Source organism: Podarcis erhardii (assembly GCF_964252035.2).
Source record: "Podarcis erhardii genome assembly, chromosome: 1".
Lineage (NCBI taxonomy): Eukaryota > Metazoa > Chordata > Lepidosauria > Squamata > Lacertidae > Podarcis > Podarcis erhardii.
Genome location: NC_138497.1, coordinates 132,010,349 through 132,025,536, shown reverse-complemented (window position 1 = coordinate 132,025,536; position 15,188 = coordinate 132,010,349). Strand labels below are relative to the sequence as shown.

Genomic DNA, 15,188 nt, shown 5'->3' with positions numbered 1-15,188 from the left:
ATACTTTTAGGTCAATTCACGCTTCTCCCGGAGTTTGATACAACATTGTAAATGTACAATTGTTAGGACAGAGTATGGGGAGAAAACATGGACTACACCACACCAATCCTAACTATAAATAGGATATTACATTTCAGCCGCTCGCCTGCATTTAAAAGAGAATACAAAGAGAAAGCCAATGCAACAGAGGGCTAGAATCTCCTTAGTTTCTCCCAATGTGCTAGTCTTTCTCTTGTCTTGGTCTCATTGTTTACATGAAGGAAGCACCGAAAAGGACTACAAATCCCATCATCTCTGACTATCAGCCATGTTGTCTAGGACTCCAATCCAACGTTTGGAAGGCCAAAGGTCTCACACTCCTACTCTAAGGTCATCCAAGGAATGTAATGGCCCAGCTGGCAAAGCATTTGAATGTGCCTTTCCTTGATGGAAATTGTTGTGTTCACTCTCTCATGTAGTTGAGACAGGAAACACAACTGTGAGTAACTGGCGGCCACAAAAGCAAAAGATGAAGTTTGCAGTGGATGTAACCAGGCTAATGAGCCATAACCAAGCACTCACAGTTTCTCAACAGCTCAAGGCTAGGAAGCAAAAGGTTACGCACACCAAAGTTTTGCTAATTTGCATCGACTGCGAGCTGGCAAGCTCATTCATCAATTAAAACATGACATCATCTGCAAGATTACAGTGCCGCCTTGCTTTCAAACAAAAGCATCCCAGAGTAGCACATGGAGATAGGAGATAGTTTTGCTAAAACAAGCCAGCCACTGTGAATTCAGTATGTCCAGGACTCAACATTTAGCACCCCAATTCAAATGGACAAACCCGATTGTTCTCATCCTAGGGCTTCTAAGTTATCTTCACAGAACAGAAAGGTTACACATTTTGTCAAGCAAACCATTACTCCACAAAACCTGAAATACAGCATTGTGGAGATTTACTGCAGATTGCTCGGTCTGCTTTCAAAACAACTGTCAAAATCCCAGTGTGAGACAGCTTTTCTCAACTCCTTTGCAACTTAAAAACCAATGTGCTGGTAAGAATCCATTTCTAGGGGACAGATTTCTGGTCCACCAAGGCACATTTATGACCCCCCCAATTGTCCATCAATCCAAGAGCAGCAGCATGTGCAGTATACCTATTTAAAATGTAGAGTCAGCTGTCCAATGACCCTCAAGAGACCCATTCAGCACTTAGTGATGTAGGAGGTCCTGTGGCTCTTTAGGTAATGTTGGGGCTACAGCTCCCATCGCCCTTGACCACAAAAGGTTGGCTTGGGACTATGAACACCTGCTACTCCCATGCTGTCTGAATCAGGTCATCCACAACTTTTAAAAACTTACAAGGGCTAATCCTAACACATCAACATTCGTTTGGGTTGAGTATCGTACATTTAAATCTTTGAAGGAATCTTGCATTTGTGATGGCCCCTACCTCGTCCAACTACTAAAGTTATTTCCCAGTAAAGGTTCTGTGTGTTGCACAATGCCAAACGCTGGGCTGGTTCAGAAACTATTTTCCAATTTCCTAGAGATCCAGGGGTGTGGAACAGCGATAACCCAATACATCCAAAGAAGAAACCTTCGCATACAGCAAGGGAGATTGGCTGCAATTAAAATTAGGTAGATTTACTCTCCCCCCCCCCACCCTCCTATCACATTTTTCAATAGAAGGCATGTTTTATATTTATTGTATCTAGCTCACTTTGTGCAAGCTAATGGGTTTTGTCACCAGAGAACCAAGTTGCCAGGCATACTCAAAACAGATATCCAAGGAAGCCTGTTTTGTTATTTTGTTTCACCAGCACCTCGATCCAAAAGGCTACCATATTACAGTGGTGTCTCGCAAGACGAAATTAATCCGTTCCGTGAGGCTCTTCGTATAGCGGTTTTTTCGTCTTGCGAAGCAAGCCCATTGACAGCTTAGCATATTAGCGCTATTAGCGGTTTTTAGCAGATCAGCTGATAAGCGGCTTAGGAAAAGGGGGAAAAAAGGGAAAAAACCCCGCAGGAACTCGCAAGACATTTTCGTCTTGCGAAGCAAGCCCATAGGGAAATTCGTTTTGCGAAGCGCCTCCAAAACGGAAAACCCTCTCGTCTAGCGGGTTTTCCGTCTTGCGAGGCGTTCGTCTTGCGGGGCACCACTGTACTTGAGAAGCTCCAATACTGGACTGATCACAAAGGGCAGTCTGGATTGCAGGTACACAGTGATTTTATGAACATGAGCATTTGCCATCCTCTTTTTAGCAGGCATGAGACCGCAAGGATGTGTGAATGCTGTATTCCTCCATTCCAAACTGAGAAAAACCACATAGTACCTCTACTGTACTAAGACGGCTGTGCTAGATAAGAGGGCACCAGGTTGAGTATACACTTCATCAAGACACTGCATTCTTTAGCACCCAGAGCCAATGCCAAAGGTTGCATGAGACCCCTTTAACTTGCATCGTTTTGCACCAAACATACTACAAACGGGAGAAACAATGCTACGGTAAAAAAAACCCATTATGGTAATGTCAAGTCTTGCTCTAGATAATCAAGCCTAAAACAATGGTCTCCCTCATGTTATCGCTGGGAAGTATCCTCACAGGAGTATTCCACTACTGTGGCCTAGGTCAACTATCTAAGTTTGTAAGGTAAAAGGTAAAGGACCCCTGGATGGTTAAGTCCAGCCAAAGGTGACTATGCGGCTACAGCGCTCATCTCGCTTTCAGGACGAGGGAGCCGGCGTTTGTCCACAGACAGCTTTCCAGGACATGTGGCCAGCAGGACTAAACCGCTTCTGGTGCAATTTTGTTAACCTATACCTTTCCTTGTGAAGACTGCCTTCAGAATGAAAATGGTGACAACGCAACTAGAACGATGCATTATTTTAAACGGCAGTTTGGGACATACAAAACACACACAAAAGCTTCGAGTGTTGCAAATGTTTTATTCCTGGTGCTATTGGGGCTTAGATTTTGTTGAAAGCAGCCACATCCATGGACTGAACATAATCCTCAAATGCAGTGATCCTCTCTTCCAGCATATCGGTTCCAACTTTATCGTCTTCAACTACACACTGAATCTGAAGTTTCTTGATTCCATAACCAACTGGAACCAGCTTGGCTAGAAAGCAATCAAAAGAGCTGTGAGAAGCGAGGTTCCGCCTCTTTTCTATCTACGCAAACTCAGGGTTATGGACTGACAAGAATTTCGCCCCATCATAATCTTGGCTGGTGTCGGGGCTTCCGATGGGGAGAAAGCGCAGCCAGTGGCCGAAACCTGACCTCTCTGCAACAGCTAATACACAAGCAAGCTGTGAACATTTACATTCCCCCCTCAGTGGAATGCAAAAGGGGGAAAAAGTAGACTTTTTTAAAAAAGGAAAAGGGGCATCTAACTTTTGGCTCAAGGACCACGTCCACCCTTGCATCAACCCTGTGGAGGCCCCACCCAGCAATGGATGTGCCCAGAAGTGGGTGCTGCCACCCCACACTCTCATTCACCTGCTTGCCCCCCCCACAGCTTACCCACGCAGATCAGCTGAGAAGAATTACTGCCTCCTCCTTGCTCATCAAATGCTCAATCTGATTGGGGGGAGGGGCAATTTGCATCCCCATCAGGGTGCTGGCACCTGCCTGCTCTAGTTGCTGCCAAAATTGGTAGGATCTTTTTTGGGGGCAGGATTAGGCCCTCAAAGTGGAAGCTACATACCCCTGACCATAAAGGGAACAGATTAAAGGAGCCCGTTCTCCTAGACCGACAGTGGGGAAGTGAGACATTATTATCTTTGAGGGAATATAATTCTATTTATACTCTGCTCATCTGGCTGGGTTTCCCCAGCCACAGATACCTTCATCAAATCACTTCTTTAACTGTTGAATACATCACAAAGAAAATGAGGACAGGGTGTTTGTGGGAGTTCAGAGTTCATCCAGTTCACCAGGTTTTTCTAGACTTTTCTGCAAAGGGCAAAACCCTTGCTGTTTCAAAGGGCTGCGCATTAGAAGCATTGCTTTGCACACAAGTACTCAGTGCCTGCTACATACAAGCACCACCCTGGCAGTGCTACCCCTCCGCTAGTGGAGATGGTTTCTTACCCTTCCTTTTCCCCAACCTTCCTCCAAGGGGGCAAATATTTAGATGCAACCCCCCCGCCTGTCAAATGCACAAATGGAATGTGATTGTGGAGCTCATTAGGTAAGCCATTCTGGACCCCACAATCTATTCAACAGCTGTGATGGAACGCCAAAATTTTACTCTCTCAAACTCAGAGAACTACTGGGAGGCCGTATACAGCTGTAGCAGTCTTAAGCCCACCCACTGGAAGCTCTCCAGATCTTCTTACTTGCAAGGTTCCACTGCCCTGGGAATTGAAGTAAGTGGCACCATCAAGTTCTTCGGACTACAATTTAAGAGCCATCTGAATCGAGCGAGATGTTATGCATATAAACTGTGTGCTCTGCCAGAGAGCTATGAGCCTCCTATTGTCGGCCAGTTACTTACAAGATCCCCAAACAAGGCCATCCGCCTGAATACTTCTGACACACTCTTCTAATTTGCCCATGTCCGTCTCATCATCCCAAGGTTTCACGTCCAACAAGAGGGATGACTTGGCAACGAGTGCTGGCTCTAGAGAAACCAAAGGATAGCTTAGGAAAAGCAGCAGAGTGTTCCGATTAAAACCAGGAATTCTCTACAAATGCACCTAGTTGCAAGTTTAAACTATACTGGTTAAGAAAAGCATAAAAAAAAAAAGATTACACAGAGGCGTAATAGATTACAGAAACGTTAAGTACTGCTAAACGGAACATTGATTTCTCTATCCAACTAGGCTATTACAAGAATATGAAGTGTGGAAGATACGGTCCTGTCTGTTACACTAAAATTCTCTTCCCTGGTGGAGAAAGGAGCATTGCATAGTGTAACTGCTAATCTCCCACAGTTGGAATACTGCAACTGCTACAGTACAGAGCAGTTTCAGGCCAGTAGCTGTGGGATCCTGCATTGGTTAGAATTAGGAGTCAGAATTTCCCCTTCAGCAACACAGCACAGGATTTGATTGTAAACAATTGTTTCCTATGGCTTCTATTCCACAGCCTGGAAAAAACATTGGTCAAAACTAGGAATTTAAACTCAAAACTTATTAGGACACTTTGGAAATAGGAAGTTCTGCTGTCACTTATTTATGCTGATTTTAATTCACAATAACCTTAATCAAAAAAAGCAATTCAAAGTGCATAAATTCAAAGGCGAAGGAGTTGGGTAACGTACTTTTGGATTTCTTTGATTCATACTGAGCAAGCCGCTCCTCCCTTAATCTTTTTGCTTCTTCACTTTCCTATGAAAAGAAAGAGACTGTGTTGGACAAAAGAAAGTAACTGTTCCCAAACAGTGATCAAGTATAACTGGACATGTCAGGTAAAACAAATCATCATGTTTTCAGCCGAAAGATGGTGATTTGGTTTTGTTCATCATGTTGCCAGGTTCTTTTTTGTTTAAATACATGTGGGCTCATGAGGCCTCTCTGCAACTGGAAACTGAAAGAAAAAACATTCTGGATACCTCCTCTTCATCAGAGCCAAAGAGATCAATGTCATCGTCATCTTTGCTGTCTCCGCCTGTGCCTGTTGAGTCCTCAACATCTGAAGGGCCATATTTTCCCAACGCCTTCTTCACTCCAGGCAGACTAGGAAAAAAAAACCCAGACAGAACTTATATGGTGCCCTTCTACTAACTACATACGACCCAGAATTAAATTGCAAAAGTGTGTCCCAGTTTGGGCAACTAATTAACAAACCAGCCACCACTTAACCATGGAGACATTTCAGAGGCAAGATACCAGATGCCAGCTGAAAAAGCACCTGCTACCCAACGGGCAGGGATGCGGGTGGCGCTGTGGGTTAAACCACAGAGCCTAGGACTTGCCGATCAGAAGGTCAGTGGTTCGAATCCCCGTGACGGGGTGAGCTCCCGTTGCTTGGTCCCTGCTCCTGTCCACCTAGCAGTTCCAAAGCACGTCAAAGTGCAAGTAGATAAATAGGTACCACTCCAGCAGGAAGGTAAATGGCATTTCCATGCGCTGCTCTGGTTTGCCAGAAGCGGCTGAGTCATGCTGGCCACATGACCCGGAAGCTGTCTGCGGACAATAAAGCAAGATGAGCACCACAACCCCAGAGTCGGTCATGACTGGACCTAATGGTCAGGGGCCCCTTTACCTTTACCCAACGGGCTAGTCACTAAATCAAACATGCAAGCATGGGAGATTGGGTTTATGCCTGCCACAGAATGAGGTTCGAATAAGGTGATAGAATGAACTGAAATCTTTTTACACAAATGTGCTCATTTATTATTATATTATAATGAAGTGTATGTGCTCTCCCATTTTTCAAAAGACTCACTGCAAATAAATCTTTCTTAGAGCAGAAAGATTCCAATTCAGCCCTGTCCCTGCTATGTTCCACGTCGAATTCCAGCGAGTTCTTAGCAGAAGAATAACGAAGATGATACCGCCCCCCGGAGCCTAAAGTGGTACAGTCCATTCCTCCACATCAGTCTGCCGCATGAAAAGGACTAGACCTAAGCAAGTTGTCTAAGCAGGATATATTATTTCCTTCTGCTATTCCCCCCCCCCCCCGTATTCTCTCCCAACCATCATAAATCTTTGGCCTGAACCTGGATTCGTAGCTGCCCTGGCAAACTGCTTGTGCGCTTGCGGCCGAGGGATCACCACGCAAAAGCCGCAGTTCTAAGCATGACTCTGCATAAATGGCCAACCTGAGGCGCCCTCCATCTCACCGCTGCCTGTCAGTTCATTAAGCCCAGCCACTGAGTATGATTAAGTGTTTTGACACAAGCCTGGAGTTCTCTTAAAACAGCCATATTCCCATGCAGCGCTAGCCAGAAGTGTTTTTAATTCGGGGGAAGGGAGGGGAAAAGGGAATAAAACCTTTTGAAAAGCATTGCAAGAGCTCCACCTGCTGCCTGAAAATTTTGAATAGGGCACACAACACTCAATTTCACAGGTTTATTCTATATGCACCAACTTATTTCTGAGGAGCAGGAGTTACAGCAATTTCATGTCATTCTCGATTAGATCTTTACTGTACAAGGAATAGTCTGCACTGATACAAGTATATAATTCATGCCTTAAGTTGTCTTTTTCGCACTGCTCGTTTAAGAAGGCCCTCTTGTCTCTCCTTGCTTTTCTTTGGAAATCTGCGTTCAATTTCCGGTATCTTTCACGATCTCCCTCGCATTTTGCTTGCCTTCTCTCCCCCGCTATTTGTAAGGCCTCATTGGACAGCCACGTTGCTTTCTTGCATTTCCTTGTCATTGGGATTGTTTTCGTTGCTGCCTCCTGTATAATGTTACGAGCCTCCATCCATTGTTCTTCAGGCACTCTGTCCACCAAATCTGAATCTTTAAATCTGTTTCTCGCTTCCACTGTATATTCATAAGGGATTTGATTTAGATTGTCTCTTACTGGCCCAGTGGTTTCCCCTGCTTTCAGTTTAAGCTTGAATTGTGCTATAAGAAGCTGATGATCTGAACCACAGTCAGCTCCAGGTCTTGTTTTTGCTGACTCTATAGAGCTTCTCCATCTTTGGCTACAGAGAATATAATCAATCTGATCTCGATGCTGCCCATCTGGTGACTTCCATGTGTAGAGTCGTCTCCTGTGTTGTTCGAAAAGTGTGTTTGTGATGACCAGCTTGTTCTTTTGACAGAACTTTATTAGCCTTTGCCCTGCATCGTCTTGGACTCCAAGGCCGAACTTGCCAGTTGTTCCTTTTATCTCTCGATTCCCTACTTTAGCATTCCAATCCCCCATAATGAGAAGAACATCCTTCTTTGGTGTCAGTTTTAGAAGGCATTGTAAGTCTTCATAGAATTGGTCAATTTCAGTTTCTTCAGCATCGGTAGCTGGTGCATAAACTTGGATTACTGTGGTGTGCAAAGGTCTGCCTTGGAATCGTATCGAGATCATTCTATCATTTTTGAGATTGTAGCCGAGTATCAATCTCGCCACTCTTTTGTTGACTATGAGGGCCACTCCATTTATTCTATGGGATTCTTGACCACAGTAGTAGATATGATGGTCATCCGAACTGAATTCGCCCACTCCGGTCCATTTTAGTTCACTGATGCCCAAGATGTCAATATTTATTCTTGCCATCTCCTGTTTGACCACATCCAGCTTACTATGGTCCATGGATCTTACATTCCAGGTGCCTATGCAATATTTTCCTTTAAGGCGTTCGGCTTTCTTTTCATTTCCAGGCACATCCACAACTGAGTGTCCTTTTGGCTTTGTCCCACCCGCTTTATCAGCTCTGGATCTACTTGTCCTTGTCCTCCGTTCTTCCTTAGTAGCATGTTGGACGCCTTCCGACCTGAGGGGCTCATCTTCCAATGTCATGACTTTTATATGCCTGATGTTATTGTCCATGGAATTTTCTTGGCAGAGATACTGGAGGGGGTTGCTGGTTACTTCTCCAGAGATCTGTTCAAGAAAATTGAAAACATGAAAGGAATGTTTCACGCAAAGATGGATATGATAAAGGACAAAAGTGGTAAGGACCAACAGAAGCAGAAGACATCAAGAAGAGGTGGTAAGAATACACGGAGGGATTATACCAAAAAGATATGGATGTCCCAGACACCCTAGATTGTACGGCTGTTGACCTTGAGCCTGAAATCCTGCAGAGTGAAGTCAAATGTGCCTTAGAAAGCACTGCAAATAACAAGGCCAGTGGAAGTGATGACATTCCAGCTGAACTATTTAAAATCTTAAAAGATGATGCTGTTAAGGTGCTACATTCAATACACCAGCAAGTTTGGAAAACTCAGCAATGGCCAGAGGACTGGAGATCAGTCTACATCCCAATCCCAAAAAAGGGCAGTGCCAAAGATTGCTCCAACTACCGCACAATTGCACTCATTTCACACACTAGCAAGGTTGTGCTCAAAATTCTACAAGGCAGGCTTAACCAGTATGTGGACCGAGAACTCCCAGAAGTGCAAGCTGGATTTTGAAGGGGCAGAGGAACCAGAGACCAAATTGCAAACATGCGCTGGATTATAGAGAAAGCTAGAGAATTCCAGAAAAACATCTACTTCTGCTTCATTGACTACGCAAAAGCATTTGACTGTGTTGACCACAGCAAACTATTGGGGGGGGGGTGTTCTTAAAGAAATAGGAGTGCCTGACCACCTTGTCTCCTGAGAAATCTCTATATGAGACATGAAGCAACAGTTAGAACTGGATATGGAACAACTGAAAGTGAGAAGGAATTAAATAACCTCTTAATGAGGGTGAAAGTGGAGCGCAAAATATGGTCTGAAGCTCAACATCAAAAAAACTAAGATCATGCCCACTGGTCCCATCACCTCCTGGCAAACAGAAGGGGAAGAAATGAAGGCAGTGACAGATTTTACCTTCTTGGACTCCATGATCACGGCAGATGGTGACAGCAGTCACGAAATCAAAAGACGCCTGCTTATTGGGAGAAAGGCGATGGCAAACCTAGACAACATCTTAAAAAGCAAAGACATCACCTTGCTGACAAAGGTCCGTATAGTTAAAGCAATGGTTTTCCCAGTAGTGATGTATGGAAGTGAGAGCTGGACCATACAGAAGGCTGATCGCCAAAGAATTGATGTTTTTGAATTGTGGTGCTGGAGGAGACACTTGAGAGTCCCATGGACTGCAAGAAGAGAAAACCTCTCCATTCTGAAGGAAATCAGCCCTGAGCGCTCACTGGAAGGACAGATCCTGAAGCTGAGGCTCCAATACTTTGGCCACCTCATGAGAAGAGAAGACTCCCTGGAAAAGACCGTGATGTTGGGAAAAATGGAGGGCACAAGGAGAAGGGGACGACAGAGGACGAGATGGTTGGACAGTCTTCTCGAAGCTACCAGCATGAGTCTGACCAAATTGCGGGAGGCAGTGGAAGACAGGAGTGCCTGGCGTTCTCAGGTCCAGGGGGTCACAAAGAGTTGGACACAATAGACTAAACAACAACAAAAGCTGTCTGGCAGCTCTGGCTTTTCCTTGTTAGGAAGCTTTTTAAAAAAGGGACTGAAGAACACATGGCGGGAACAGAGAAAAGCCACTGTATGCGAAGACCTGTTTCCAGGAGAAGCATTGTTCGTGAGCAATAACATTCTTTTCCCCTTACATATGAGATTTGGAGTTGGCATTATTGTGGCTTAGCTTTGTTTTTTATTATTTTCACAATAATTATCACAAATAAATTAGGGTGCTACAAGATTCTGCTTCAGTTTGCATGCTACAGTAATGCATACATAGCTGCCCCTGGTGCAAGTAACCAACCATTATCCCTAGCTTAGCATTATGTCCAAACCAGGGATTGTTGTTTCACTCAGGCAAATCTAGTCTGGAGCAAAACAAACCATGATTCCTGGTTCAAACATAATGCTCAGCCAGGGATCATGGGGTGAGCCATCTGAATGTTTTCACTAAGCCATTCCAAAAACATCCTGATTCCCTGAGGTTTAGCAGATTTGAATCATGCTGAATTAGTCTGGTTTTAATTTACACACTTCACCCAGTGTATGTGTGCTATATAAATGTAAAGGTAGAGGACTCCTGAACAGTTAAGTCCAGTCAAAGGCGACTATGGGGTTGCGGCACTCATCTCGTTTTCAGGCTGAGGGAGCCGGCGTTTGTCCACAGACAGCTTTTCTGGGTCATACGGCCAGCATGACTAAACCACTTCTGGCGCAACAGGACACCATGACAAGTGCCAACTGCACAGAAACACTATTTACCTTCCTGCCACAGCGGTACCTATTTATCTACTCGCACTGGTGTGCTTTAGAATTGCTAGGTTGGCAGAAGCTGGGACAGAGCAACGGGAGCTCACCCTGTTCCTTGGATTCGAACCACCGACCTTCAGATTGGCAAGACCAAGAGGCTCAATGGTTTAGACCAGGGGTTGTCAATCTGGTCCCTACTGCCCACTAGTGGCCATTTCAGGATTCTAGGTGGGCGGTAGGGGTTCTATGGCACAAGCTGAATCCTTCCATCAAGCACTGGTGGGCGGTAAGGATTTTTTACCATAAAGAAAGATGAATTAGTGGGGGGTAGGTATAAAAAGGTTGACTAACCTTGGTTTAGACCATAGTGCTACCTATATACACTACAGCAAGTATAAACTCCATTAAGGCAAGAAAAACTTAATCACATAACTGGCCATTATGACACACTTTGTACCTATTTTTGAAGTTACTAATTGGTCCGTTACCTCTCTCGCCCCAACCTCGCCACTGTGATCCATGCGACGGTCACCTCCAGGCTTTATTACTGTAACTCACTCTATGCCCTTGAAACTGACCCAGAAACTCCAGCGGGTGCAGAATACCGTGGCGAGAATCCTTACGGGGTCCTTGCTGCGGGATCACATTCACCCAGTGCTATACCAGCTGCACTGGCTTCCGGTGGAGTACAGGATCAGGTTTAAGGTGCTGGTTTTAACCTTACCCCACAGAGGACCTTACAGTCCGCAGATAACATCCTAAGGATTCTGAGCCCCCAAGAGATCAGACTGGCCTCAACCAGAGCCAGGGCCTTTTCGGCTGTAGCCCCGGCCTAGTGGAACGCGCTCTCACTATGGCCTTGCGGGATTTGACATCTTTCCGCGGGGCCTGCAAGACGGAGCAGTTATGCCAGGCCTTTGGGTCAGGGCTAAGTCTCATTTTCTCCTTGTATAAGAACAAGCATGAAGGAGGTTCCCAGCCCACTCACAGGTGCTTATAATGTCAGTGGAAACAGTTGGTAACTGCCCTCAATTCTAACCTGAAGATTGGAACTTGTCCAGTTTTAATTTTAATTTGTTTGAATTGTGGGGTGTATCTTAATTTATTGATCGCTCGTTTTTATGCATTGTCTTACTTGTATGTTAGCCGCTCTGAGCCCAGCTTTGGCTGGGGAGGGCAGGATATAAATATAAAAGTATTATCACTGATTACTGCTGATACTGTATATGGCTGTCCAGGACAAAAGAGTTCTAAAGTTTTTGGGTGTCATTACATAGTTACACTAGCACAATGGGATTCCCCACCCCTCTTATGCCATCTCCAAATTTGCTATGGAGAGTAGGGGGAACCCTCAGAAAAAGGGGGGCGATAAAGAGAGAGAAATTGCTCTGTTGCTTAATGCTACATTGAATACAAACCTGTAAATGACAGCAAATTGAGCCCTACCTTGCCTTCTGTTTGTCGAAAGACTTAATGTGGTTGTACCAGCGGAGGGCATGGAACAGCTCAGGAGGAGGGGGTGCACCAACTGCTTCAAAAACTGCAATATCTGCTTGGGATGGGACATACCTACAGAAAACATGTTCAGGTTAAAATTTGTTTCATTCGGCAAAACGAAAAGCACCACAGATACAAAGTGAAATCCATCTCAGCAAGACACTCAGATGTCTCCCAAATAAGCAGATATGAACAAGAGTTTGTAGCCCCTTTGTGCAAGCTACAAATAAACCAGGAAGGTTCTTATTAACTATAATTTCCTGTTCACCTGAACCAATAAATTATGGTTACCAGACCAGCTTCAGAAGAAGCCAGCTTCCAGCAATATAAGAGACCAACTTCAAACTTTCATATCATGGATTGTTCCAGAACTGATAACCGCCACTTTCCCAGTCTGAACAAAATGGTGAACTACAGTGGTGCCTCGCAAGACAAAATTAATTCGTTCCGCGAGTCTCTTCGTCTTGCGAAGCACGGCTATTAGCGGCTTAGAAAAAGGAAAAAAAGGGGGGAAACTCGCAAGACGTTTTCGTCTTGCGAAGCAAGCCCATAGGGAAATTCGTCTTGCGAAGCACCTCAAAAACAGAAAACTCTTTCGTCTTGCGGGGCACCACTGTATGGTTAATTAACCATATCAATTACTTCTGGGTTAGAGTCTTAATACTCCACCACCCAAGAACCGTAACAAAAGCTCTTACAGAATCTGCAATAATCAAGGCCCAAGTCATTTCCCAGTAGGCCCAACACATCTAGCACTGATGTATTTTTTAAATGATGTAAAGTCTCACTTTTGGGCATTATGGCAGGTTGCAAATCCCATGATCCACACACAAAGATTGCCATGTGGTCTTGGAACAAGTTACTTTAAGCTTACATATTCTCACATGTACTCTTCCAACCCCTCTTTGTATTTTTCTCCCATTTACTTTTCTAACCCATCCTTGTATTTTTATTCTCCCCCCCCCGCCCCAAGTCAGAACCAGAATAGCTCCATCCCAAAACCACCCAGCTTCTATCCCAAACAATGGCCAAATGTGTTAGTAAAGGGCACATGGTAACCATTGCAAATCAGATGGTTGCTGGTTCAAATGCCCCATAAACCATCAATTCCTTAGGCAAACCGCTCTCTCCCAGAGCCCCAAATCTGCAACAGAATAATTGATGGGACTAGAGAGCAGAAGGGAAGTACAGTGGTGCCTCGCAAGATGAAAATAATTCGTTCCACGAGTCTCTTCGTCTTGCGGTTTTTTCGTCTTGTGAAGCATCCCTATTAGCGGCTAAGAAAAAGGGGGGGGGGAGGGAAAAAACTCGCAAGACATTTTCGTCTTGCGAAGCAAGCCCATAGGGAAATTCGTCCTGCGAAGCGCCTCGAAAAACGGAAAACCCTTTCGCCTAGCGGGTTTTCCGTCTTGCGGGGCACCACTGTAGAAGGGCAGGGGTAACAAGAGATAAGGTAAGGCCTATCTTTGAGGAAAGACCAGCTTGCACCCTGCACCACCCAAAGGAACAGGAACCAGCAGCTATTCATATATAAATTCAGTTTTAAAAGGCGGCTGCTTTTTAAACTCCCCTTTCCTTTGTGCCTGCAGGCTTACGACAGAGCCCCTCTCTTCTCTTTTTAACTAATGTGAGCCTATGTGGGAGACAAGCCTGACCTGAAAAGCAAGTACCACTCCTAGGGCTGGTATTCGTAACCATGATTTGCCTTATGATGCCCCTCAGAAAGTAGGAAGACTAGAGGCTAAGATTTATCAGCTACTTTAAAATGAGGCTGCATTTTAAATTGAATTTTAGCCTGTATTTTAAATTGGTTCCCCCCCTCTCTTTTCCCCTATTATGCTTTTACTATGGTTTTATTGGTGTTAGCCACCCTGAGCCCGGCTCTGACCGGGGTATAAATACAAATTATTATTAATAATATACTTTAAAATGTTAGTTCCTCTATTATTTAAAACCACAAACTAGCATTTAGACAAAGTATAGCTGAGACCTATGGGCCTGAGCCCTGGAGGTGCCACGTACAGTGAGGTTACTGGTATCTTGGTTCATGTAACAGGATTCCTATAAGCACCAATTTAAATCACAATCCCACTGTCTGTTTTAATTATCAGGTTTTTTATCCACTTAATATTCTATTCTCTGACTGCTGGTCTATGACTGTAATAAACTGATTGATTGATACTTGAAAATGCCTCAGAACAACGTGGCTCCAGCTGTAGGGTGTCAAAAAAGGAAAGGAGCTATAGATGGTCGTAGGTGTATCTCTTTTTAATAATATAATAATAATAATGACAATAAAGGTATTATTATTATTAAAAAGAGATACACCTACGACCATCTATAGCTCCTTTCTCGCGCGCGCGCGCACAAAGTACAGCATGGTTTCCAAAAGAGAGACTTGCCAAGGTGCTAGTCCTCATTCCCTCTTCGTGCAGCCATGTGGGGCCTACGCGGGAAGAAGCGAAGGCCAATGAATGGGAAAAGCGGGACCTACTGCTGGCGTTTAAAAGGGAAACCGTCTATATTTCGGGGTGCGCGGAGGGCGGCTCACCCCTCGATGTAGCTCCTGCTGGCTAGGAAGGCGTTGAGAAGCTGGAGCCCCGAGGCGGATTTCAGATCCCCAAAGCCCATGATGGCGCCCAAGTTTCAGGAGCGGGAGGCGGGGAAGAGACCGGCTGCGCGCGCACAACAGCCACCACAACGGCCGTCGGGGAAAGAGGGCGGCGCTCGGCCTCCGCTGCTCTTATATATACGCACGCACGCACGCAGATCCCTCCGCCACGGGTGCTAATTTCCCCTGACGTGTCCTTCCGCCCCTCAAGGCCGTTCCAACGGACACGCCCAAGCCCCGCCGTTTTTGAAAGTTGCCGATTCATGACAGGAGGAGGCGGGATCAGCTCTCACGTCAATCAAGGAAGGGGCGGT

The 15,188-nt window shown here is 45.1% G+C and overlaps 1 protein-coding gene across 3 annotated transcripts; it reads right to left on the bottom strand.

Annotated features, from left to right (window-relative positions):
• Positions 1-2,911: 2,911 nt before the first annotated feature.
• Positions 2,912-14,993, bottom strand: EEF1B2 (eukaryotic translation elongation factor 1 beta 2). 3 transcript variants are annotated; one of them, XM_081874928.1, is made up of 7 exons: positions 14,815-14,974; positions 12,181-12,335; positions 7,130-8,487; positions 5,547-5,670; positions 5,256-5,322; positions 4,488-4,613; positions 2,912-3,107 (listed from the first exon to the last, which is right to left on the bottom strand). In XM_081874928.1, exons 2-7 carry the CDS (start codon positions 12,331-12,333, stop codon positions 2,953-2,955), a joined length of 1,983 nt encoding a protein of 660 aa, XP_081731054.1. In that variant the 5' UTR covers positions 12,334-12,335; positions 14,815-14,974; the 3' UTR covers positions 2,912-2,952. The 3 variants fall into 3 exon arrangements, with proteins under 3 accessions (XP_081731054.1, XP_081731055.1, XP_081731056.1); XM_081874929.1 differs by having other exon boundaries at positions 7,154-8,487; XM_081874930.1 differs by lacking the exon at positions 7,130-8,487 and having other exon boundaries at positions 12,213-12,335; positions 14,815-14,993.
• Positions 14,994-15,188: the final 195 nt, after the last annotated feature.